Genomic DNA, 23,427 nt, shown 5'->3' with positions numbered 1-23,427 from the left:
TAGTGACAAACAATAACGAATGCAGATTAACCGAATCATATTTTTTTTCAGAAGCCACACCAACTCACGACAGAAAAATCAGTTGAGGGAGAGCTTGCTGAAATCTAGTCTGTTAAACCGACCAAAGAGCATAAAAACTATAAAAAGCTGACATTGGAACACATCTTTAAAGACGTTTAAAACACTTATTTTTCTTCATTTCCCTTAACTAAAATTGTCGTGAAAATTAACCACTGAAATATTTAAGTTCTTAGTTTTCTTTTCCATCTTCCTAACATACACTTTGGTCGATTAAATACCAAATTGTTACCAAGATTCCATATCAACAAGACTGAAAAAAACATACTAAATTCAATAGAAAAGTGATATCTGGTTCCTAGTTAAAGGAGTAAATAAAACGTTACTTAAATAATTCCATACAAACAAGCTGTTTATGCTTCTTGTTGTCACACCTTCATGGTTGCGGCGCTTCTCCGCTCTTATCGCGTTTAAACACGATTTAAATCATCATTTCGTCCTTTCGACTATTATTACACTCCAGACATTGCCTATTTTTATCGCTTTTTTTGTTTGTTGTTTGCACTACTACTGTGATTTCGGCGGAATCAGATGATTCCACTAGGTACTGCTTAAAAAGAATGCTGTCTCTGGTCACCGCGTTTTTTTTATCTTTTCGAAAACCTAAGCGTTAATTTTATTACTGGAATCACTTGGAGGATACACGTCTGTGGAGTCCATTCGACTCGGTTTCGGCTAGCGACGTAGTTCAACATTCAATCGAATTCAAAATTACTGATTTATTCGTGTGTATGTCTTTGCTATTATAGAGACTAATTATTTGTTTTTTTTTGTTTTTATTCACAATGGCTATTTTTGTTCTCTAGAGAGATACATTTTAATTCACCTGATTTAGAATACAACTATTGGTTTGCTCAAATGCAGATGTGTGTTTGGACTGTTGCAGATAGTGGTGGGATGAACGAAATCTCCGTTAACATACTCTACACAGTCAGCAATTGGTTGGGGGGAGACCATTCAAGCTATAACGTGAAAACAATACAAACACCTGACTGAACCTACCAAAAAAAACATTGGGTCGGAAGAGGGAAGATAAGGGGAAAACAAAGGAAAGATCGTAATATTTCTGAAGGGCGCGTCGAGGCGTTCTATACAAAAAGAGCTATTCCAAATTGTAGAGGGAGGAAACTAACGATAAAACAAATTTGCTCTAGTAACTATCACTATCGTACAGATTACCGCTGATGACGTCGATCGATTCATTCCGTGCATTAGCGGTCGAGTCGTCGCTAGAGGCCTGCTCCCCGCCGACCGAATAGTCCGGATCTGCACTGCTACTGCCAATGTCGGCTTCATTATTCACGCCACTAGCACCGCCGCTACCACCACCACCACCTCCACTACCACCCCCATCAGCTTCATCACTATTCGATCCAGTTGCTCCCGTCGCAGAAGTCGATCCACTGACCACTCCACCAGCGCCATCTTGCGTCCGCATGATCGAATCAAAATTATCCTTAATCTGATTGTTCGCTCCCTTCGAACCCAGGTCCGTTGCCCAGCTGAGATGCATCAGAGCCAAATCTACGTTACCTAGCTTTTTGTAGATCTTTCCCATCACATAGTAAACGACGGCTTCCTTTGGTACGATCTGTTTGAGTTCTTCCAACTCCTTCAGCGCTTCCTGAAACCGACCCATCGTGAAGTACATCGATCCCCGGTGAAACTTGCATAGTGGATTTTTCGGATCCAGTGCGATTGCCGCATTCATTGTCCGTAGGGCCTGATCGGTTTTTCTCAGGAAAAATTGCATCGCTCCAATGTGTACCATGATGACGGAATTTTTCGGATTAATAGCCAACGCTTTGCGATAGTGCAGCTCCGCCAATTCGTACCGTTCCTGCTTGCTAAAGATGGTTCCGATTCCGAACCAGGCGTTGTAGTGGCGCGAGTCTCGCAGGATCGCGTACCGGTACATTGACAGGGCTTTCTCGAGCTCCTCGGTCATGACCAACTCGTGGCCTAGCAGTGTGTAGCTGTACGGGAAGTCTTCGTCCACCTGAAATGATAGAAAAAAGTATGAGAATGGCGAAAAGTCGAGTTGTGGTGAGTAGCTTATCTACTTTTCCGGCCATCATGTCATATAATAGGTATACACTGCCGCTAGAAGCATAATTGTCCCATGTGTATAAGGATTCCCATAGCGCATGGGACGATTATGCTTCTAGCGGCAGTACATTCTACGCACAACTATGAATATGTTGTAAAACCTCCTGACAGCGCTTTTTGGCATAGGATTGTTTAGTAAGCTAAAAAATGATGCTTTTGCAAGTTCAATATGCAGGAAAAATACGTATTGCTCGGACTTAGTAGGATGATAGCCAATGTTATCAACCAAGATGTGACCTTTAATTAAAAAGGACTTCTAAAGAGTTTGGAACAGTCATATTATTGGGATGGCGTGGGTTGGTGTTGAGTCTGTGGCCTTCGACTGGTATGGTCCATTCTCATTAGTACGAATATCTTTATGACCGAAGAATGTTGCAAAATTCCCAAGTGGGAAAAATTTTGGACAAGACCAATTTTTTTGTGTGCATAAGGATGCATTACATAAAGTATGGTTTTTGTTTTAGTGTTAAATGTAGCCATAGTTGGATTTTCTGTTGTGGACTTCACAAGATCAGTCCGCATCCACGAAGCACTCCAGTTGGAGGTTGCTAGCGACACCCAGGAGCAGCTCTTGTTCTGCCGTACCTTTGAGGCAACGAATCACAGTCCAATGTTGTTAGTTTGATGACCCACCGCCTGAAGAGGGATGTCGACATCGCAATGTCCTTGCCGGGTTGGACGGCAATGTACAGCAAAGCTCCGACAAGACTTTGATATTGCTGTGCATCTGCCAGCGTATCAGTCCCCTGGCTTTAAACGAACCAGCAAGCATTCTTATCTATTTGTTTATTTGTTGTACCGTCACAAACAGACCGCTGAGCCCCAATGGTGGTTGCTTAACCTAATAGACATTAGGCCATTACAAATATTTTTTTAAAAATTATAGAACAACTATAGCTTTCATAGAGTTTTGCTTTTCGTCATTGAAAACTATTATGGTAGCTTTGGAAATTGTCATCCTACGATTATTTTTATTTCGACCATTCTCGGGTAGATATGACGTCCATTATCGATGTCAATTTTTGTAGCCTTGGAGTAACAGGAAAGATGGAGTGAAGAGTGTGCGAAGATATACCCCACAGCGACCACCAAGCGATCTGATACAGGATAACAGGACACGGTTTGAATATGTGGGAGAAATATAAACGAGCGAAGGTGGAAAATAGTGATCTTTCACAAGGACGTATCCGTCGAAGAATTTAAATTTTAGGGCATCCTCTCCAAACTAAATGCGACCGAGTTAACGGTACTACTATCAAGAGGGTGTAATGCGACTATAACAAGGGATGGGAAACCGAGAAACGGTGGCCGGGTGCAATACGACGATTATCGATCTACGTATAAGTTGTCTCCGAGCTTGGAGAAGAAGTCAGAAGGTTCGTAATGACACCGAAAGAGGAAAACGAGCTGCAAGAGCCGCTCTCAACAAAGCAGTCAAGCTGAATAAGAAAGCCTGCATTGGGGAGCTTTCCAACAAAGCCAACGCGAATTCTCGAGGAGACGCCTACAGAATTGGCATGGCAAAGATAAAAGGCTCACCTGCACCACCTCAAGAAGATGGAGGTCACCATCGAAAGGTTTTTCCCACAACATGAACCAATTTTCGCCGTACAGTGAAGAGGATGATTACAAAGAAGAAGCTCGATTTACCGACAAACAGCGGATCGAGATTGCGAAAACCATAAAAATGAAGCGATACATGAGAACCCGGATATGTTCAGAACGATCCGATAACTGGAATCGAGAGAAGCTGATGTTGCTTCCGATGCCGGAAAAAACATGGAGATCTTTCAGCGTAGTCAATATATCCCTTGGTAATGTTAGAGAGCGTAATCCTGAAGAAGCTAACCAAATACACGGACCGTGAGATCGGCATGTCACGCAATTCGGTTTCCTTATAGGCAGGTTTACAGTGAATTCCATCCGAACGGTTGTGGGAGCTGTGAAGACAGCAGAGATAACGATAAAGGGCGAACACGAAATTATTGCGACACATTCAACAGGGCATAACTTGTTTACCATTGGGTAAAAATCAACCAAATTTTGCACACTTTCTCATTGATGTGTATTGTTTACATGCTGTCAAACTCGAAGTCGTGTTTTTCGATTCAACGAAAATGGAGGTGAGCCAACGCGAGTCGAGAGAACAAGTTCTTTCCAAACACCTGGAATTTCCTGACATGTCGCACCGGCAGTTGGGGAAAATGTTGAACATTCACCATTCAACCGTCTCCAGAGTGCTGAAGCGGTTCCAGGAGCGGTTGACGTTGGACCAGGGCAAAGGAGCTGGAAGAAAACCGGGATCGGAGAACAAAAAGACGAAGGGAAAGGTGAAGCGGATGGTTAAAGCAAATCCCAACGTCTCAAGCCGTGATTTGGCTAAAAAGATCGGCATGTCGCAGAGCTACGTCCAGAATGCAAAGAAGAGAGCTGGACTACATACATACAAGGTACAGAACTTCCCAAACCGCGATGAGCGGCAACAATCGATGGCTAAAACTCGGGCACGGAAGCTCTACGAGAAGATGCTGACAAAATATGGCTGCTGTGTGATGGACGACGAAACGTATATAAAAGCCGATTTTAAGCAAATTCCGGGGTTGGAGTTTTTCACCGGCAGGAGCAAGTTCTATGTGGACGACAAATTTAAGAAGAAGAAAATGTCGAAGTTCGCCTCCAAATATCTCATTTGGCAGGCCATCTGCTTTTGCGGACTGAGGAGTGAGCCTTTCGTGACAAAGGGCACAGTAAATGGCGAGATCTACAAATCTGAGTGCCTCGAGAAGCGCCTTTTGCCGTTCTGGCAGCAGCACGACGAAGCTCCGCTATTTTGGCCAGATTTGGCATCATGCCACTATCCTAAAAGTGTCCTGGAGTGGTATGAGGCCAATTCTGTCCATTTTGTTCTAAAGGACATGAATCCGCCAAACTGTCCGGAGCTGCGCCCGGTGGAGCAGTACTGGGCAATGATGAAGCGGGAACTTCGGAAGAGCAAGAAGACAGTCAAAGACGAGAAGGACATGTTAAGAAAATGGAAAAAAAAAACTGAGAAACTGGTACCGGATGACACTGTAAAGATTTTGATGGAGGGCATCAAGCGAAAATGCGTTCAATTTTACACTCAAGGCTCCATCGATTAACTTTTCTTTTGATTTTTGAAGTAAATATATGTATCAAACTACCCTAAAATTTTGGTTTGATTTTAAACATTATAAGAAAATTGGCATGACATTTTCGGTGTCGCAATAATTTCGTGTTCTCCCTTTATCGCTATTGCGTGTTGGTTACGTTTCAATAGTACTAGCTGGAAAGCAATCGCCCATTCGCTGTACAGCATGATTAACTCTACAGGATAGTATAGAGCTACTTTCAGTACCGAACACTGATCTACGAAACAGACAAGGGAGAATGAAAACTACGACTGACGTTCTTCGGCTCGACGCTGTGGAACGCAGTGTACGGTGGGGTATTGAAGCTGAACCTTCCCAGAGATGTAACGATTTTCGGTGTCGCGGATGATGTGGTGTTCCAAGTGATCGGATAATCACTAGAAGAGGTAGAGGCACTCGCCACGTAGACGCCCATCATAAAACAGAGTTGATGTTGACTAGCAGCCGAAAGACAGCAACAGGAGAAAATCGCGGTCGGAGAATATATCATCGACTTGAACTTTTAAAATCCCGACTATTATGCTAAGGGGAAGGCTGTGAGAGCAACCACAGCTTTGCTTGAGGCGCCAGTGTACTGGCCACCACGAACCATCTGGAATCGCCAGACCGAAACCTTTGAGCAGACTAGTTTCACCATCAGGGACAAGATCGAGTAGGTCGAGTGAAGCGACAGCGGTGGGTCGTCGAGTTTTCAGCGAACCGGAAGCAGCGAAACAGATGTAACTTCTCCATCCGGTATCGCCGAACCGACCTCGCCAAGTACTGGTTGGCCCTTTAAGTAGGATTTATAGACTATCCGAGTAGATTGCGACAAAACTGGGAGCATCGGTATCAGATGAAATTCCGCCGAAGAATAAATGGCTCATTGAGATGGCTCGCGAAAACAGGAACTAAATGGTTCACAGAAACGGCAGCCAAATGGCTAACGGAAGTTCACCGCTGTGAATAGCCGAAGAGGTGTTCGGAGCTTAACGGCTCTAAGGGACCATTCATAAATTACGTAACGCAAAAATTGCCCAAAATTGTTCCCTCCTTCCCCCATGTAACAAATTGTCCATAAATTTCTCTATCCACACTGCCCTATTACGTAACAAAATCTTCGAAAAAAAATTTTTGTTCAGTAACAACATGTCACGTAACGATCTAGCCTACCCCCCCCCCCCCCTCCCCCATATGTAACAACATGTCACAACTTCTCGTACCCCCTCCCCCCATACACGCGTTACGTAATTTATGAATGATCCCTAATGTATGCTCCAATGCATCATTTTGTCTCACGACCGAATCAGCCTCCCCACTATATAACGCTTCGTTGCAGTCTCGTGGATCAAAAGGAAGGAAGAAAAGTAAGGACTGTTAGTAGTGGTTAGGCACAAAAATGAGTCCCACCTAGTGCCAATGCACTTTTGAAGCTATTTAACCGTACTATTGAGATATCTGACGTTTAAAATACGCACACCGAGATCTCGCATTTTTATACTACCGCCCTCCCCTTAAGCCCACAAGCGGTTTGTTTTCCTCCCAATTCGCAGTGCAAATGATTTGTTTTCCTCCCAATTTAAACGTCAAAACGGCACAATACTAACGCAGCTGGATAAGTCTATAAAACATACAGACATTCGCAGGCGGACAATCGGGCGTTCGATGAGGACGATTATGTCAGTGTCGCAGCCGACGGGAATGTACCGGCGCCCACTATGAATGAGGTTAACGAGGCTATTCAACAGCTCAAGAACAACAAGGCAGCTGGTAAGGATGGTCTAGGAGCGGAACTCTTCAAGGGGTGTCCGGAGAAACTGACGGAAAGCATGCACCGAATAATCGAAAGAATCTGGGACAGAGAACAGCTACCGGAGAAGTGGAAGGGAGTGTGAAAACTACAGAGCGATCCCAGTGACAAATGCCGCTTACAAAGTGCTATCCCAGATTCTGTTCCGGCGTCTATCACCGCTGGTAAATGGATTTGTCGGGAGCTATCAAGCCGGTTTCATCAACTATACTATACGGCAAATCCTCTAAAAATGCCGTGAATACCAGGTCCCGACACATCACCTGTTCATCGACTTTAAAGCCGCATATGACACGGTGGACCGAGTAGAGCTATGGAAAATGATGGACGAGAACGGTTTCCCTGGGAAGCTGACAAGACTGATTAAGGCTACGATGGATGGTGTAAGGTGTTGTGTCAAAATTTCAGGCGGCCTCTGGGGTCCGTTTCAAACACGCAGGGACTAAGACAAGGCGATGGGTTGTCCTGCCTGCCTGCTGTTCAATATAGCGCTGGAAGGTGTAATGCGAAGAGCGTGGTTCAACATGCGAAGAACGATTTTCACGAGGTCCGGACAGTTCGTGTGCTTCGCTGACGACGTGGACATAATCGGTAGAAACAGGGCGACGGTAGCAGATCTGGATACCCGACTGAAGCGCGAAGCAGCACCGGTAGGACTGAAGATAAATGTGTCTAAGACGAAGTACATGCTGGTTGGCGGAACCGATCGCGATAGGGAACGCTTGGGCAGTAGTATTACGATCGACGGCGACGAGTTCGAGGTGGTTGACGAGTTCGAGGTGGTTAACGAGTTCATCTATCTAGGCTCATTGGTGACTGCCGACAATAACATCAGCCAGGAGATCAGAAGGCGTATTATCTCTGGAAGTCGTGCTTACTATGGGCTCCACAAAATGAGATCCAGGAAGCTTCACCACCGCATGAAATGCGCCATGTACAACACACTGATTAGACCGGTGGTTCTCTACGGGCACGAAACGTGAACAATGCTCGAGGAGGATCTGCAAGCACTCAAAGTCTTCGAAAGAAGGGTGCTGAGAACGATCTTCGGTGGTGTGCAGGAGGATTGCGTGTGGAGGAGAAGGATTAACCACGAGCTTGCGCGACTCTATGGTGAGCCAAGTATCCGGAAAGTAGCTCAAGCTGGAGGGGTACGGTAGGCGGGGAATGTTGTGAGGATGTCGGACAACAACCCCACCAAGTTGGTTTTCACCTCCAACCCGGCAGGTACAAGATGGAGAGGAGTGCAGCGTTCCTGGTGGCTGGACCAAGTGAAGCAGAACCTGGCGAGTATCGGGCACCTGAGAGGTTGGAGACAAGCAGCAACTGACCGAGTGACGTGGCGGAATACTGTGGAACAGATTAAATCATGTTAATATGATGTATAATCAGGACATATAATATACATTTTCAGATATCGACAAACTGAATCTAGTGGTATACGACACTCGACACTCCGAGTCTAGCTTAAAAAGTCGAGTTTCAGAGTGATTGCATAGCCTTCCTTATATGAAAAAGGCAAAAATGAACTGATGATTCCTATACGTTTCATGAATCCATACGACTATCAAATGAATTTCTCTGATGTACCTAACTGCCTACCTACTGCGCAACAAGAAGGGGGAAATGCAAGGATTTTGAAGATGTACACGGAACAGAGCTGAATTACTATCATGTACCAAACAAACAAATCTACAAGTCTTCAAGCACAAGGGATAAACCAAAGCTGATGTTTCCACTAGAGCTCGAAAAATTATAGTATGTACAGAATGTACGTTCACCAGGCCTGTATACGAAAAGCGCAATAGAAAAAGAATGCCAGAAAAAATAATATCTGAGATAAGTAAATCCATTGACGCACACTTTACATTTGTGGAACGCCCTTGGATTAATTCCAGAATGTTTTCCAAAAGTCCATAAGTAAAATGTTGCTATCCTGTTTTTGTATATTGTTATCAAGCAGGGTCATCTTTGACCGATTTTCATGCTTTTTGTGTAAAGTCGGTCCATGTGCCGCCACGACGGAACGAAAACTATTCAAGCAACCAAAAGTTAATACCTAAAAGCACTCTGTAATTTTCACATCAAGTTTTTAGAGAACTTTCAAGCTTTTATTGGAAATTTAGAAACAGATTAAACCGCTATTAGAAATTACACTGTTTGGAAAATTACGTTAGCATCCCTTTCTTATATGAACTTTTGATTGTTGACTCAGTAATGTTTGCTTGAATTGCTCAAGTAAAACAAACAGCACAACCCGCTATACGAAATCACCTTGCGGAGAACGAGAACAATCTAAAGAATGAAAAAAAATATGCTTTAATAAAAATAAAAATTTATTTTTTTGCTTGCAACCCCCCCCCCCCCCCTCCCCCCTCAGAAAAAAAGCGCTTGGGCATAATTTAAAAAAAAATATTTGTCATGGCCTTATTTTGGCTTTTATCGAATTCCTCGTCAGATTGAAGTCAAAAACCATCGCCACACTGTGAAAAACACACTGAAGTCCGGTAATAGCGCTCTGGCGCCCATAGTTGGTTCTCCTGAACGGAACTCGCAGCAGAGCTATTGTGTAAAGCTCGAACACGGCCTTGAAGATCCGGACATCCGAGGATTGTCGGGCAATCCACTCTGGCAGACAGTAAGTCCAAGACGAACAGGGCTCGAGAGCAGTCCCTTCAGATGCCTAGACTGTCGAGCTGTATTAACTGACAGCGGTTTGGACGCTAGTTCCGAATCCATGGTGACTCCAAGATCCTTGACGTGAGAGTGTCTTGGAATACTGGAGTCGAAGAAATGGTAGTTAAACTGAATCGGATAGCGTTTCAGCGGGAACGAAACGATTGAGTATTTACTCGAGTTTAAAACCATTCTGTTTAGATCACACCACGTACTAAAGCTCTCAAGTTCATTCTGAAGAAACTCGGCATCGATTTTATCCCGTATTTGTCGAAAAAATTTCAAGTCGTCGGCGAAAGAAAGGCGAAGTCCTTGTAAATGGATATTGACGTCATTAAAGTAGAGGAAGAATATCACTGGACTGAGATGGGTTCCTTGTGGGATGCCAGATGTAGCGAAGAAAGGTGCAGATAGACGGTCCTTAATGCTGAGTTGGAGTTGCCTTCCATCGAGGTACGACCGAGACCAGCGCAGGAGTTGTCCACTAATACCGAATTTGTCCAGCTTCGCTATTGCGATACCTTGATTGAATTGTCGAATACCGCATAGATCCATGTAAATAGCATCGGTTTGCAATCAGTCAGCGAATCCATAGAGTGCATATGTTATGAACGAGAGCAGATTGGTCGGTGTCGATCGTTTAGGCATAAAACCGAGTTGGTCGTCTGCAATGTAGTGTTTGCAGTGAAAGGAACTAGGGTCTAAAACAACCAACTCGAATAGTTTTGATACAACACTTAAACACAAGATTCCCCGATAATTGTCAATGTTCGATTTGTTTCCTTTTTTTGAACTGGAAACCTGTGCGCTGCTTTCCAGCAGAAAAAGAATGTTCCAGTAGTGAGTGATAGCACGAAGACTCGCCGAAGTGGTTCAAGAAACCCGCTGATGCACTTTTTGACAAAAATCAAGGGAATGCCATCTTGGCCCGTGGAACTAGATGCTTTCAACTTGGAATTTGCTGTAAGAATGGTACCATTCTCGACATAATTTCGGCTAATGGGTCGTCCTAGAGAAGGAGTTAAATTGGCGGCGGCAGCGACTTGTTGTGGTGGAAGGCTCTCGTCGCAAAAAAAAACGCTTTAAAATTTGTCGCAGATCAGTTGGCAAATTTCCTTAGTGTCGGTACCTAAAACTCCATTAAATGACATACAGGATGGTAACCCGGATTCTTTTCGCTGCTCGTTCACATATTCCAAAACGACTTGGGCTTAGATCTCAGAGGTTTCACATCTGCTTTGCTGTTTGTATTCGAGGTTGTGTTGAAAGTAGTGGTTTCGTAATGCAAGTGTGTTATGTTTTTCAAATGCAGCTCGTTTGGCAGTTTTTAATTCGCTAAGGACGGTTGATTGCCAGGGAGGGTGTTGATTGGTACTGATTGTTCGTTTGGGCACATGGCGGTCGATTAGGTAGTTAAGAATATTAGAAAACGTCATCACAGCTTCGATCGAATTTGGATTCTCAAGAAAAGCTTCAAATCTCTTGGCCTCGCAATCTTGAAGCTCTAGCTTAAAACTTGGACCAGTGGTCGATACTTCTGCTCCGTACGGCATGCTATGAAAATATCGTCTACATAGATCAATATGTGCGCATATCATTCCGGTCCATGCTTTCTAGCGCTTCAACAATCACTTTCTTTTCGCGGTGGATTCGTTTCTCGGCACTTCTTAGGCGTGTACCAGCCACTAGTATACGGCTTTTGGCCGCATTCTTTTCGTTCGTCACTCTCATGCACTCTTCATCGAACCAACCGCTTCGTTGGTGCCGCTAAGCTGTACCTACCACTTCTTTCTCGCGCCGTTGTAGTCACAGCTTTGCGGACAGTCTCCCGCATGCTGCCTTCAGCCGAAAGACGTTAGATATTGAATCGCACCGTTCTGTTGCTTCTTAAACTCGTGACGCTGAATAATCGTGCACGAATCTTTGCTACTACGAGATAATGGTCCGAGTCGATGTTTGGGCCTCTGAAGATCCTCACATCAATGACATCGGAGAAATGCCGTCCGACATCCGATACGTGGTCTATTTGGGAAAAAGTACTGCCACTTGGGTGTCTCCAGGTGTGCTTTCGGATATCCTTACGTGCAAAATAGGTACTACTGATTGCCATCCCCCTAGCAGCAGCGAAAGTTACAAGCCATTATCATTGGTAGCAGAATGAAAACTCTGCGTGCAGTTTAATAGCTTATACGAAAGGGAGACGGAATTGTCAGATTCCAACGCTAGGAGTTCGGTGTATCTGTGGATAGATAGGGCTAGGACGATGGCGGCAGCTTTCGCTGTGAGGGCAGATGATTGGAAGAGGAGGTGGAGAGAGAGGCCTGGCCCGATACCGCTGGCAGCGATCCCAGCCTCGTTGTCTTTTTTTTGAGCCGTTGATGTAAATGTGGGCGTAGTTTGGGAAACAGCGTTGGACAAGTTGATGGTATGCTGCAATGTTGCAAATATTCTTCACCGAACTAGTTCATTCGTTCATCATCGATGCGATATTCGTCGTGTCATTCACCCATGCCTCGAATAACGCTCCGCCGTTCGTCACACGGAAGCACAGAATCAGCGAAAATGAATAATACAAACAAACAAAAAATCCGAATCTGATGACTGCTGTTCGCTGCTTGTTCGCATCGTTGTTTGTTGAATTTAGCCATTCATGCAATGTTCATCTTCACGCATCGTTCGGATCGGCACACGAATGGCTTAGGTGATAATCGCCACTAGCCATTCTTCGCTAAGGATTCTTCGTTCTTCATTCCTCCTGCATTGCGACCAAGAAAAACAAATTTTTTGTTCATTGATTGAAGGGTCATAGCTTCATGACTGAAGTGGTGCAGAAATGCTTGCTATGTTCGGAATAGGATGACTTTTGCTATAAACAATTAGTAGTACATAATGATTATTTGCTGATGTTTTTTATCAGATTTGAAACGGAAAGCTGCGTAAGCAAAGCAAAACAAATCAATTACATTTGTAAATCTGCGGATGTCTCGCGGGCGAAAACCGAATCAACACAATTATGAATCTACATACTAGACTATTGGTACTTCAAATAACTTTTTTTCTAATGATGAATTAACACTGGGTGATAGTTTCCTTGAATCTACGTTTAATGACAACAAATAGCAACCTTAAGACGATATACTCTTATATAATATAATTTCTATATCTATAGAAGTATAATCAAGCCACAAGTTTTTGACAAATCGATGCATTCCGATTTCAACCAAACTTAGCAAATATTAAACTTTTGCAAAAAATGAATCGGTTAGTCTTATACCCTAGTATCAATTGAGGTTTTATCGTACTTTTATAGCCACTCATAACATTTAAATTGCACTTGTAGCGTGCTATGAAACTTCAATTGTTGCTTGTAAACATAAGTTTTTGTACCATGAAAGACTATTCTTTAGCTTAAATAGCAGCTAATATGGTTTTAATTTCAGCAAAATCTAGTATGTTTTCAATAAAGTTGTACAACAAAGCATTACAGAAAAAATGCTGAATATGTATATCTCACTTGACATGACATCAAGAAATAAAATTTGGATATATTCTATTAAGGGGCTACACCACTGTAGAGCACGCCAAACATGTCATAAAAATCGACACAAAATTAATTAAAAAAGCTAAGCAATAAAAAAATCCTATGTACGTCGCTGGAGAAATCAATTTTGAATATACTGTGAAAAATTCCAAGCGTTCAAAAATCATTTGTTCGAGTTACATTTGCGGCCAGCTCAAAAAAAGTGGCTTCGAGAAAAACGCGATTAAAGTTTTCAGTACACACGAGATATACATAAGAGGCATTGCGGTAGAATTGAAAATCTGAATATTTATGTATTGTTTTCGTCTTCCATGTTTTGGGATATGATTTTTAACATTCTAAAGCCATTTTTGATTAATAAATGGGTCATTCCACGCGAAGTGATCAAAAAAAGATGCAAACTTGAAATCGACCTTCACGGATTTGAACAAAATTCAGAGAAATTGTTCATCTAGGGCCAATATATAAAAACCCAAATTTTTGAGTCAATTGAACCACCCCTCGGGTCATGGGAGCACCCCCCGTTTTGGCAAATTGCCAAAACCCTTGATTTTCTTTTGATCATATCTCCGGTTCTATTTACTCTAGAATCAAACCACAAGATGGCTTTTGAAGAAAATTGTTCAAGGAGTCTATAAAAATATTATTTTTTGCCGACAGTGTTGCCAACTATGCAATGTTTTCAGTTAAATATTAAAAGTTAATTTTTTTTCTCAATACGTATATTTTAATTTTGAAAATTTTAATGCCATCGCGTTCCTCAGACATTTTTACATAAACAACACTTATCGTTCCAATATAATATGAGCGCATCCTGAGATATACCGTTTTGAAGGGAAAAACTCCGATTTTCTCGTATAAAGATCCATTTTTATTGGCCAAAATTGAGACAATCTTCAAACTGTCATAAAAATCGACCCTGATCTGCTAGAAGCAAACCAAATATGTAGTTTTTCATCATTTCTCGTATACTTCACGAAAAATTATGTTTGAACTCAGAATACTCAAGTTGGTTTTTTAGTGTTGTGCGCTTGCGATTTTATATGGGAAATTGCGATTTTTTCTCTTCAAAACAGTGTATCTCAGGATGCGCTCATATTATATTGAGATGATAAGTGTTTTTTATGTAAAAATATCAGAGGAACGTGATGGCATTAAAATTTTCAAAATTAAAATATACGTATTGACAGAAAAATTAACTTTTAATATTTAAATGAAAAAATTGCATAGTTGGCAACACTGTTGGCAAAAAATGATATTTTTTATAGACTCCTTGAACAATTTTCTTCAAAAGCCATCTTGTGGTTTGATTCTAGAGTAAATAGAACCGAAGATATGATCAAAAGAAAATCAAGGGTTTTGGCAATTTGCCAAACGGGGGGTGCTCCCATGACCCGAGGGGTGGTTCAATTGTCACAAAAATTTGGGTTTTTATATATTGGCCCTAGATGAACAATTTCTCTAAATTTTGTTCAAATCCGTGGAGTCCGATTACACGTGCCTTGATCACTTCGCATGGAATGACCCAAATTGAAAATCGACTTTTTTTTATTCTACAGTGCTATGACACTTTAAAACCGTTTTTAGATAAATTTAGTAATTATTATTTAACATAAATGTAATCTCTGGACATATTAAAAAATATTTTAGAGCGCATGAGATGTTTAAGAACACCAACCACTAAACTATTTTCATTGGAAAGTTATAAGAACTTCGTCATCTTCGAATAAAGTGCCTGAAAGTGAAAACTGTTTTTTCCATGAAGAATATACAACTTTTTAGAAAAACATGGCCTGAAAATGCCAAAACATTTTTTTTAAATTAACAATTGTCAAGACATATCAATCCTCTAGGCCAGATTTTTAAAGGCAAAAGTTTTCTTCTAAAACTTCAAAATTTCTTTTGTGGAGAAGCGCCTAAATAATTTGAGAAATGGACATTAAAAATATCAATATTTTCCAATATCGCTCAAGTGTTCTACAAGTCATGACATACTATGAAGTTGAACGGAAATAAGCTTTGCTTACCATAATCAGTGCTACTGGAATATTAAACAGAAATATTTTTAATAAAAGTGTTCATAACAGTTTTATAAATAAATGCAAAATGTTTAGCGTGAAAATGCGTTCCGCGAAATGCTTTTTTTTTAATCGACTAGTTTTGATCAGAAATGTGTTGATTATCTTGAAGCTTGAGTTACTAAATTTGATCAAGTTGTTTATTTTAAGTGGGTGAATCTTAAATGTAAGATTGATTGGAACTTGGTACTTCTGGCATATTTCGAAAATGTACGTAAATTTAATTGCTCCGACGATAGAGTAGGGCAACATGGGGAGACTTGACCAAGCGTAAAATTCTACATTTGGCTATAACGGCTTAAGGTAATTATAAATGTTTGAAATGAAAAATCCTTTCATCATAGAAAATATTCTGTTCGGGCCGCCGTACACTAATTACGTAAGGCTTTTTTAGAACTATTCAACCCCTCCTCCCCCCAGATAAGAGTTCGTATGATTTTGGTGAACTCCCTCTCCCCCTACATAAGATTTTATCATGCTTTGTGTAATTAAAAATCATATTGTTAATTCATTAAATTATTCGATAGCGAAAACGATACTTATTGAATTATTAAAAGAGAACTCAGGACAAAATTTAACTACACACCAAAAAATTATAAATTTTATCATTGACGAAATTGCAAACATGGCACAATTTAACAAACCATAATTCACAAAACGTCACAAAAAATCTCACCTTAAACATCAATCTATCTTTATAGCACTAGTTAACAAAGTTAGCAGTCATGGTTGAATTCGTGAATGTAATCATTATAGCTAATCCCTAAAAGGGAATGCATTAAAAATATCGAAATTCAACCATTTTATATTTTTGTTGGTATCTAAGGATCTCGACAATATGGAGTAAAATAATTACAGCACGTTTTTTATGCCAAGTCTTTCCCGATGGAGGAACAAGAAGTAATATTTGTATTGTTCATATTACACCCACAACACACTGTTCATTCTACAGCTAATTTATTTTTAAACAACCATGCTGATTAAGCGATTTCGTCGTGATACTAGCAAAACATGCGCAATAGGTTAAATTATTGTAATATAACACCATGTGCAGACTAAAATCAAAACTTCATCCAAAAGAATTTTGTTTTGCGAGTTTTATCACCAAACATGGGTTCAATCTCCTTTGAATACTTGACACACAAGGCTTCTATTAAGATTGTACTATATTTAACAAATATTGCATTGATTCGGCTGTTAATTTAACCCATAGTTTTGTACTGAAGAACCAGTAGCATATTGGCTTGTTCCGAACAGTACAACGCATCAGAATACAAATATAGTTCTTCGCGAGCCATCATTCTGCGAAGATAAAACTGAAGTCATCTTCGTTGTAAGCGATCATCGCTATGGTGAAGAATGGTTTGCTGAAGATTTATTCGTCATTCACTTCCTAGCTTCCTCGTGCAGTTCATTCGGTCGCTCGATGAGTAGCAAGGCACGAGTGTATGGATAAAGCATTCGGATGAACACGGATTGGCAGTCGGCTTCATTCGTGGGTGAATATCAACAGCAAGTTGAATATAACAGCGAAGAACGATGTGGGACGAATGCAGGTGATTCATATTCACCGTGCTTCGTCGCGATGAAGATTCTGAAGCAACATTGGTATGCTGTAAGGGCGACTTCTGAAATTGCTCCTGCTTGGATGGCTTGGGATAGAGAAGTACCCATGTGAGGTGCCCTGGCGTTACAGGGGCGAGGCCATACTCAGTGCTAGTAGGAGGAGTCTTACGAATTCCTCGTAGACCTTTGGCGTTCTCCATTGTTATCGAGTTATCATCTCCGAACGAGCTTTCGAGGCCCGCCGAAAAGTTACTAGTGCGATTGTCCATCGGAAGGGGAGTAGGCTGACCACGACGCCGACGCCTTGGCCGGTATACTGGACAACAGCATTAGGGCGGTCCAGATGAATAAATGGTATAGTGATTTCTACCTGGACCAGAGATTTGCTGATTTGTAATGCCAGATTGCGGTTGCATTTGGATGTTTTCAGTCCATTGTTATGTCGAGGATCTCAGGTTCCTAGCTATGGGAAATATGTGTTATCGGAGTAAAAGAGATACGGAAGCCCACGGATGTTTCCCGCTTGAAGACGGCGTCTACTGCCGCTTGCAGTTCGATCCGTATCCAGCCTTTGTTTTTTCCCGGTCACGACGAACAGAATGCCGTCGTAGATGAATATGTGGACTCCCTCTGAAGATTTATTCCAGGCTTATTCAGAAGAATGATCGCATGGACGGATCAATGGGGTACTTGTTGCACCTGGCAGTTTTCGTAATCGCTGCCACCGATTCCGACTCATGTGGACCACATTTGTTTGCCTGACCTACGGTTGCTCCCAGAGATGCCAAGTAAGCTTAAGTGTCCTTCCACTTGCGGAAGGCTTGCTACCAGCAGCAGGCGTTGTTCGGAGATGGTAGTGAGCCGTCGGAAGTTCTTGGGCGTTCGGGTCCCTTGCGTCTGTTTTGGAATAAGAATAACGCTTGCAGTTAGTCCTGATTTCCTCCCACATCCAGTTGTTGCTTTAGATGAGTGTTTTCTTGCCTTAAAGTGGCAGGTTTTTTAGCAGCGGGTTGCGTACGTTGTCCATACAGGTGGATTTCTCGCGTTCTTGGCTGAGGGCGCGGCGAATTCTGGTCCGGTCAAGACTTGATTCCATTCTTGGGTTGAGTTGAGGTGAGAAAGATACGGGGAGTAGCTTGGAGTGTTCTTGGCTTGGAACTCAGTGGAGAGAGATGTGGTTGGGAGGCCGTCAATTTCAAGGGAGAATCCATTGTTCCGTATTATCCCGCTAAGGGTCGATTTCTTAACTTTTAAACCAGGTTCTCCAGTGCGTTTAAACCTGGCTCAAGCACTAAGCGAGGGTGAAGAAATCGGCCCTAAGTGCGTTAATCCTACGCCATTTTTCTTCCGTGGGTGACTCTGGATTCGTTCCGTCCAGGAATTGGCTCCAATTGGCGGATTGTGCTTCGGCGATCGCTTTTCTCGCGCCGCTGCGGAGTTGGCGGAATTGGCTGAACCTGGTTGTCTAGAGCTGGCAGTTGACCGGCGTTTTCCGGGGTACTCGGAGGGCTGGTCGGTGGTTCTATTTACTGCGTTCGCGACTTCGGTGTACTTCTCTCCTGAGGTGAGAATCGCTGATTCGTGGGATGCTGTATTCGGCTGCGTTGTGTATTGTTTAGCCGTTCTAAGATCATACATCTGGGCCATTTGCTCGATTAGCACTGAATTCGTCCCGATTCGTCCAAAATAGAAACAACTATCAAACTCATGCCTGCACTAACGAATGTCTCTAAAGTTTGTTCTTTCCTTGGAGCCATAAGTGCGGGTACCATCTGGTTACTGGTGTTACTCCTTTATTTAAATCCCACAAGATTGGCTTAATGAAACGAATAAAAGAAAGATGCAATACTTCATGGAATAGTGTAAAGCGACTTTCCAAAAGTTCACATACCAATGGGCCATAACAATATTCTCAATAAGCTGATTAAATTTCATGAAGATTTAGCAAACGTTTCCAAAAAACTGTTTCATTTTTGCTGTCCATTATCCGAGGTATTAAACCGTATGGGTATGATCGATCTAACAAAACATCTTTTGCAATTTAACAGCAGCCCCTTTTCAAATGCCTCTGAAACAAAACTAACTCAAATTTTACCAATTTTTAGTTTTACCTGTTTTGCATTCGTTATTGCTGTTGGAAAACAGGAAATTTGGAAAACTTAAATTGGAGTATACTTAACAAAAGGTTGTGTTTGCCATGGCTCGATACTTACTACCTTCATCGCTATTTATCTTATTGAACGATACAGGGTAACCCTTCTAATTCATCCTACTCATTCGAGCACATCAGCCAGAGCAACATCTGCTATTTTTATCAACGACTTTGATTTGACTTCCCCAAAAAAAATTTAAAACCCTCGGATCCACTCACCTGTATTGCACGAAAGAAAAATTTAATCGCGGTCTCGTGTTCCTTGTGAGCGGAGAAGCAGTTACCCGCCACACACCACGTAATCGGCGAGTTCTTGTCCTGCGCCATCAAGTCCTGGGCCAACGCCGACAGAACCACGTCCTTCTGCAGGTGCCACAAGTCCGTGCTGTAGATTTCCATGTACTGCAGCCGGTGTGGCTCCCGATCGTGAATCTCCCGGAAAATGTTAACAGCAGACTCATACTCCCTCATTTCGTGATGCGCCAAAGCGATCATACTCTGCACCCAACTGCTGTTGTAGTGATGCGGTGGAACGTTGCTAAAGTGGTCAATCGCTTTCTCACAGTCGTAGCACTGCAGACGAAGGTAGCCCTGTCCCAGTTCTCTCAACAGTGTCATCAATCCGTCCGCACTTTGTTTCTTCATCGCTAGCACCTGCTGTGCCATTTTCTGGGCGCTGTTAATGCTGTTATTGATAAACACTTTCTCGCTCAACGTCTCGTTGGAGGTAATAGTTTCAATCTTCTCCTTCCCGTCACTACCGACCGATGACTTTCGTTCTACATTCTCCAGCAGATTGGCAGCGCTGCTGTTTAGATTCTTCGAGATTCGCTGCTTCGACTTTCGTGGCGGTGACCGCGGGGTAACAAATTTATTGTTCAACTGCGGACTTTTGGTGTTCTCCTTCACCGAGTAGTTGTTGTTACTGAACAGCCGCGAGCTGCGGCGAACGTTTTGCGCCTGCAGCGCACCCCCGGTCGTATTGGGTGTCCTCGGCGTCGTCAGCTGATTGCCGGTCTGGCTAAACACTATCGGTTTCGTGTTTGTACTCTGTTGCTGTAGCAGCATCGTCGTTGCCTGTAGGAAGAACAAAAATTATTAAACGAGTTTTAATTTGACTGGAAATTAGACTTACCGGCGTGTCATTCTTTCGGTTGATGATATTTCCCATCGTTACAAGATTGTGATGGCCACGCATTTTTTTATTGCTACTGAGCAGTGCCATCTTCTGCTGATCACAGTCGGAGATGAATTGCTGCTGTTGACCAGTCGGTTGCTGACCTGGTTGGCCTTGCTGCTGCTGGAATCCGGTAGCCGAGGAAAGCTGCTGCGGCGATGGAGTCATTATTAGAGCCGACTGCTCATTCAGATTAGGACTGTGTAGGATGGGTAGAACGCCGAAGCTAGGCGTCGTAGGGCTCATCGCTGCGAGATATTTAAATTGTTGCTTACGGAAAGGCGTGCCGACGTCGGTGCCAAAATTTAGCGCCTGCTCGTCTGAGTTGAGATTTGCTCCACCCATTCTCATATTTGCTATACTACTGCTAATGTTTTGACACTGCTGTAACTGAGGCTGTTGCTGCTGCTGCTGTGGAGGATTATTTGGCGTTGTGATTAGATTCTGTATTAAACACTGCGAAACCTGATCCACGGGAGTGGAGTAAATTCCACCGCTAATCAGCTGCTGCTCGACGCTTTCAGTATTATTAATGAACAATCCTCCTCCTCCTCCACCACCACCTCCACCTGTCCCACCGGTTCCGACATTCCCGAACCACACCACGGAGGAGTTGAGTGCCGGGTGTGGTGCCTGGCTGGTCGCAAACACATCGGTACTGGACACCTGGAACACAGCATTGGGATCTGGTTTCTCTCCCCGGTTGCACAAATCGGCGAACGAATGCCACATGAATGGGTTCAGCTTCACCGCCTTCCGGCTGGCATCGTTGGCCAACCCGGCCCGTTCAGTCTTTTGGCAAATCTTCGCTATCAGCTCCAGCGCGAAGCACCCAATATCACCGAATTCTTTCGCCACCTCGTCCAGATGCCGAACCCGCAGGTGGTCATCATTGATGAGCGTGTGCTCCGCTTCCGAGTATCTACGGGTAAAGTTTTAGGTCTGGTTAGTTAGGTTTCTGAATTTTGTTTCAAAATGTACAAAACAAGGGGGTGGAGCAACTGAAACAAGATTTTTCGATTGAGGCTATACAAGACAAGCACTTGACCCACTTGTATCGAAATTCTATATCCGATATCACGTTGTTTGCTGATCTATTTTGAGATAGATTATATTAGTCAGTGGGTGACTGAACAAAACCAAAAGCAAAGCGTAGGAGCTGAACAAACAACCGTTCCAACAGATAACAAATCGCACGGTATGGAGGGGGGATCTCAAAGTACTCACTGTTTCAGGTCGAAGGCACACTTGGACAGCAGATACCGGCACTGCGTCGAACGGACACTCTTCGTCGATAGAAGCCAGTGAGCTTGATGTTTCTGACCGGCACGATAGTAGCAGGTCGCAAGCAGAAATAAACTTTCCTCCGTGTCCACTGTAAAATAAAAATGAATCGATGAAAATAGTGACAAAATTGGTACTGCATTGGTACTACCTTCGGCACACAGTCGCTCGGCAAGGAAGATTGCATCCTGATAATTGTAATGATTCAGACAGTGCCATATTGCGGCCTAAAAAATATGTTGATAGAAGAAAAAAAACACCTTTATTAGTGTCGCATGAAGAAATCGCTTACAATCTAATTTGTCTGATGCTATAAATTAAATCGATAATTAATCTCGTTCTACTTTTTGCTTTTTTCGGAACAGTTTATACTAACACACGCCTTAGTTGACGTCACACGTCGCTTCCTGTGCCCCTCTTTACCAACATTTCCTCCCATTTCGGGATAAACAGTTTCTATTAATATAATGTTGTATGATTGCTATCGGCTTTGAGGCTATGGAACTAACCCTCAAATAGCAATGCTGATAGGTTATATGAATAGGTAATATGTCATATCGATCCTCATAATGCGTGTTACTAGGTCGACGGGCAGTGTTCAAAAATTAAGTACATGTACTGACTAACCTCGATAGATGTAAAAACATGGATATTAATAGCTGCTTATATGTAACATGGAATGCCGAATGTAAAGAGTATCAGTGTATTGTACAGTTCTAGTTTTGATCTCACCAAAAACTTTATCTTGGTCTAGTTCCACTTTGGAAGCAATGTCATCTCCACGTTGGACTCACATCACGACTACAATAGGAAGCGGGTCATTTGGCATGATGGACGTTTAGCATAACCGACATTTGGCATAATTTTGAGAATAGACTACACTGCAGGTCATTTGGTGTAACAGTCATTTGGCATAATTATTTACAACTTTTAGAAAGCGGTCATGTGGTGTAATTCTGCAAGGTGTCTCACACTCAATGTCATTTGGTATAATTATTTGTATCTTCAGAAAAAGGTCATACGGCTCACTCACGTCGTATATATTATATATAATATAAGAATAACTATCCAACCAGCCCAAAGGTTTCGTTTAATATCAGTCGACGCTGACATGCTAAACGAGCAACATGTTGACTGTATTGTTCGGACGGTATAGAAAACGGTAGACGCTATGGACTTTCAGCAACGTTGGCTCTCGCACCTAGGTGACTCAATCAAATACGGGTAGTTTACAAATAGAGGTGCGGTGTGTACGTTTCAATCATTCGTCCCTCGTATGTCATATGAGTAACATCATGACTATATCGTACCAGACGGTACAATCGTTCGTGTATATGCAGGTTTTCGGATCGCACGGCAAGGTGGGGAGCGCACGATAGACTAGGCACACAACAGGGAAACGGGTGCAAGTTTACACGGTTTATCTGTGTGCGAGTTGATGCCGCCATAGCGGAAAATCTATAGCGTCACTATGGGGTTTCGACAGGGGTGGTATTGACACAGTTGGACCCTGTGGGGCTTACACCCTTTTTCTTGCTATGTGCAAAGTTTGTCGCGCGCTGTTGTATTTAAAGATTTGCATGTAGACGCTTGGATGCCATTAAAATTATAGATGTTGTCACACAAAATTTATCATGTAACTAAAACGATAGCATACATTTTGGAAATTTTACCCAAATTTAAGGAAAATCGATTGATCCACGTTCTGTTAAGAGTTAAGTGTGTTAAATTTCGATGTTTTTGAGGTCACTGCCAAGCGACAGATTTTGTCAGACATATTTAGTTGAACTGCCTGGTTTTCTTTGAA

The 23,427-nt window shown here is 42.5% G+C and overlaps 2 protein-coding genes across 3 annotated transcripts in view; one reads left to right on the top strand and one right to left on the bottom strand.

Moving 5' to 3' along the window:
* LOC131688529 (uncharacterized) overlaps window positions 1-363 on the top strand; it is a 45,148-nt gene extending 44,785 nt beyond the window's left edge. For both annotated transcript variants that reach the window (XM_058972845.1, XM_058972844.1), the window contains exon 16: window positions 52-363. In XM_058972845.1, coding sequence (XP_058828828.1) covers window positions 52-108 — 57 coding nt within the window. In that variant the 3' untranslated portion in view covers window positions 109-363. The remainder of the gene's footprint in view (window positions 1-51) is intronic.
* A 41-nt stretch (window positions 364-404) lies between these two features.
* Window positions 405-23,427, bottom strand: part of LOC131688530 (cell division cycle protein 27 homolog) — a 34,900-nt gene continuing 11,877 nt past the window's right edge. The window contains exons 2-6 of the mRNA XM_058972847.1: window positions 21,772-21,847; window positions 21,564-21,711; window positions 20,295-21,258; window positions 19,379-20,236; window positions 405-2,077 (exon numbers count right to left, since the gene is read on the bottom strand). Coding sequence (XP_058828830.1) covers window positions 1,229-2,077; window positions 19,379-20,236; window positions 20,295-21,258; window positions 21,564-21,711; window positions 21,772-21,847 — 2,895 coding nt within the window. The 3' untranslated portion in view covers window positions 405-1,228. The remainder of the gene's footprint in view (window positions 2,078-19,378; window positions 20,237-20,294; window positions 21,259-21,563; window positions 21,712-21,771; window positions 21,848-23,427) is intronic.

Source organism: Topomyia yanbarensis, chromosome 3 (genome assembly GCF_030247195.1).
Source record: "Topomyia yanbarensis strain Yona2022 chromosome 3, ASM3024719v1, whole genome shotgun sequence".
NCBI classification, from domain to species: domain Eukaryota; kingdom Metazoa; phylum Arthropoda; class Insecta; order Diptera; family Culicidae; genus Topomyia; species Topomyia yanbarensis.
Note: the sequence above shows the minus strand (reverse complement) of the source record. Positions and strands in the feature narration are given on the sequence as shown.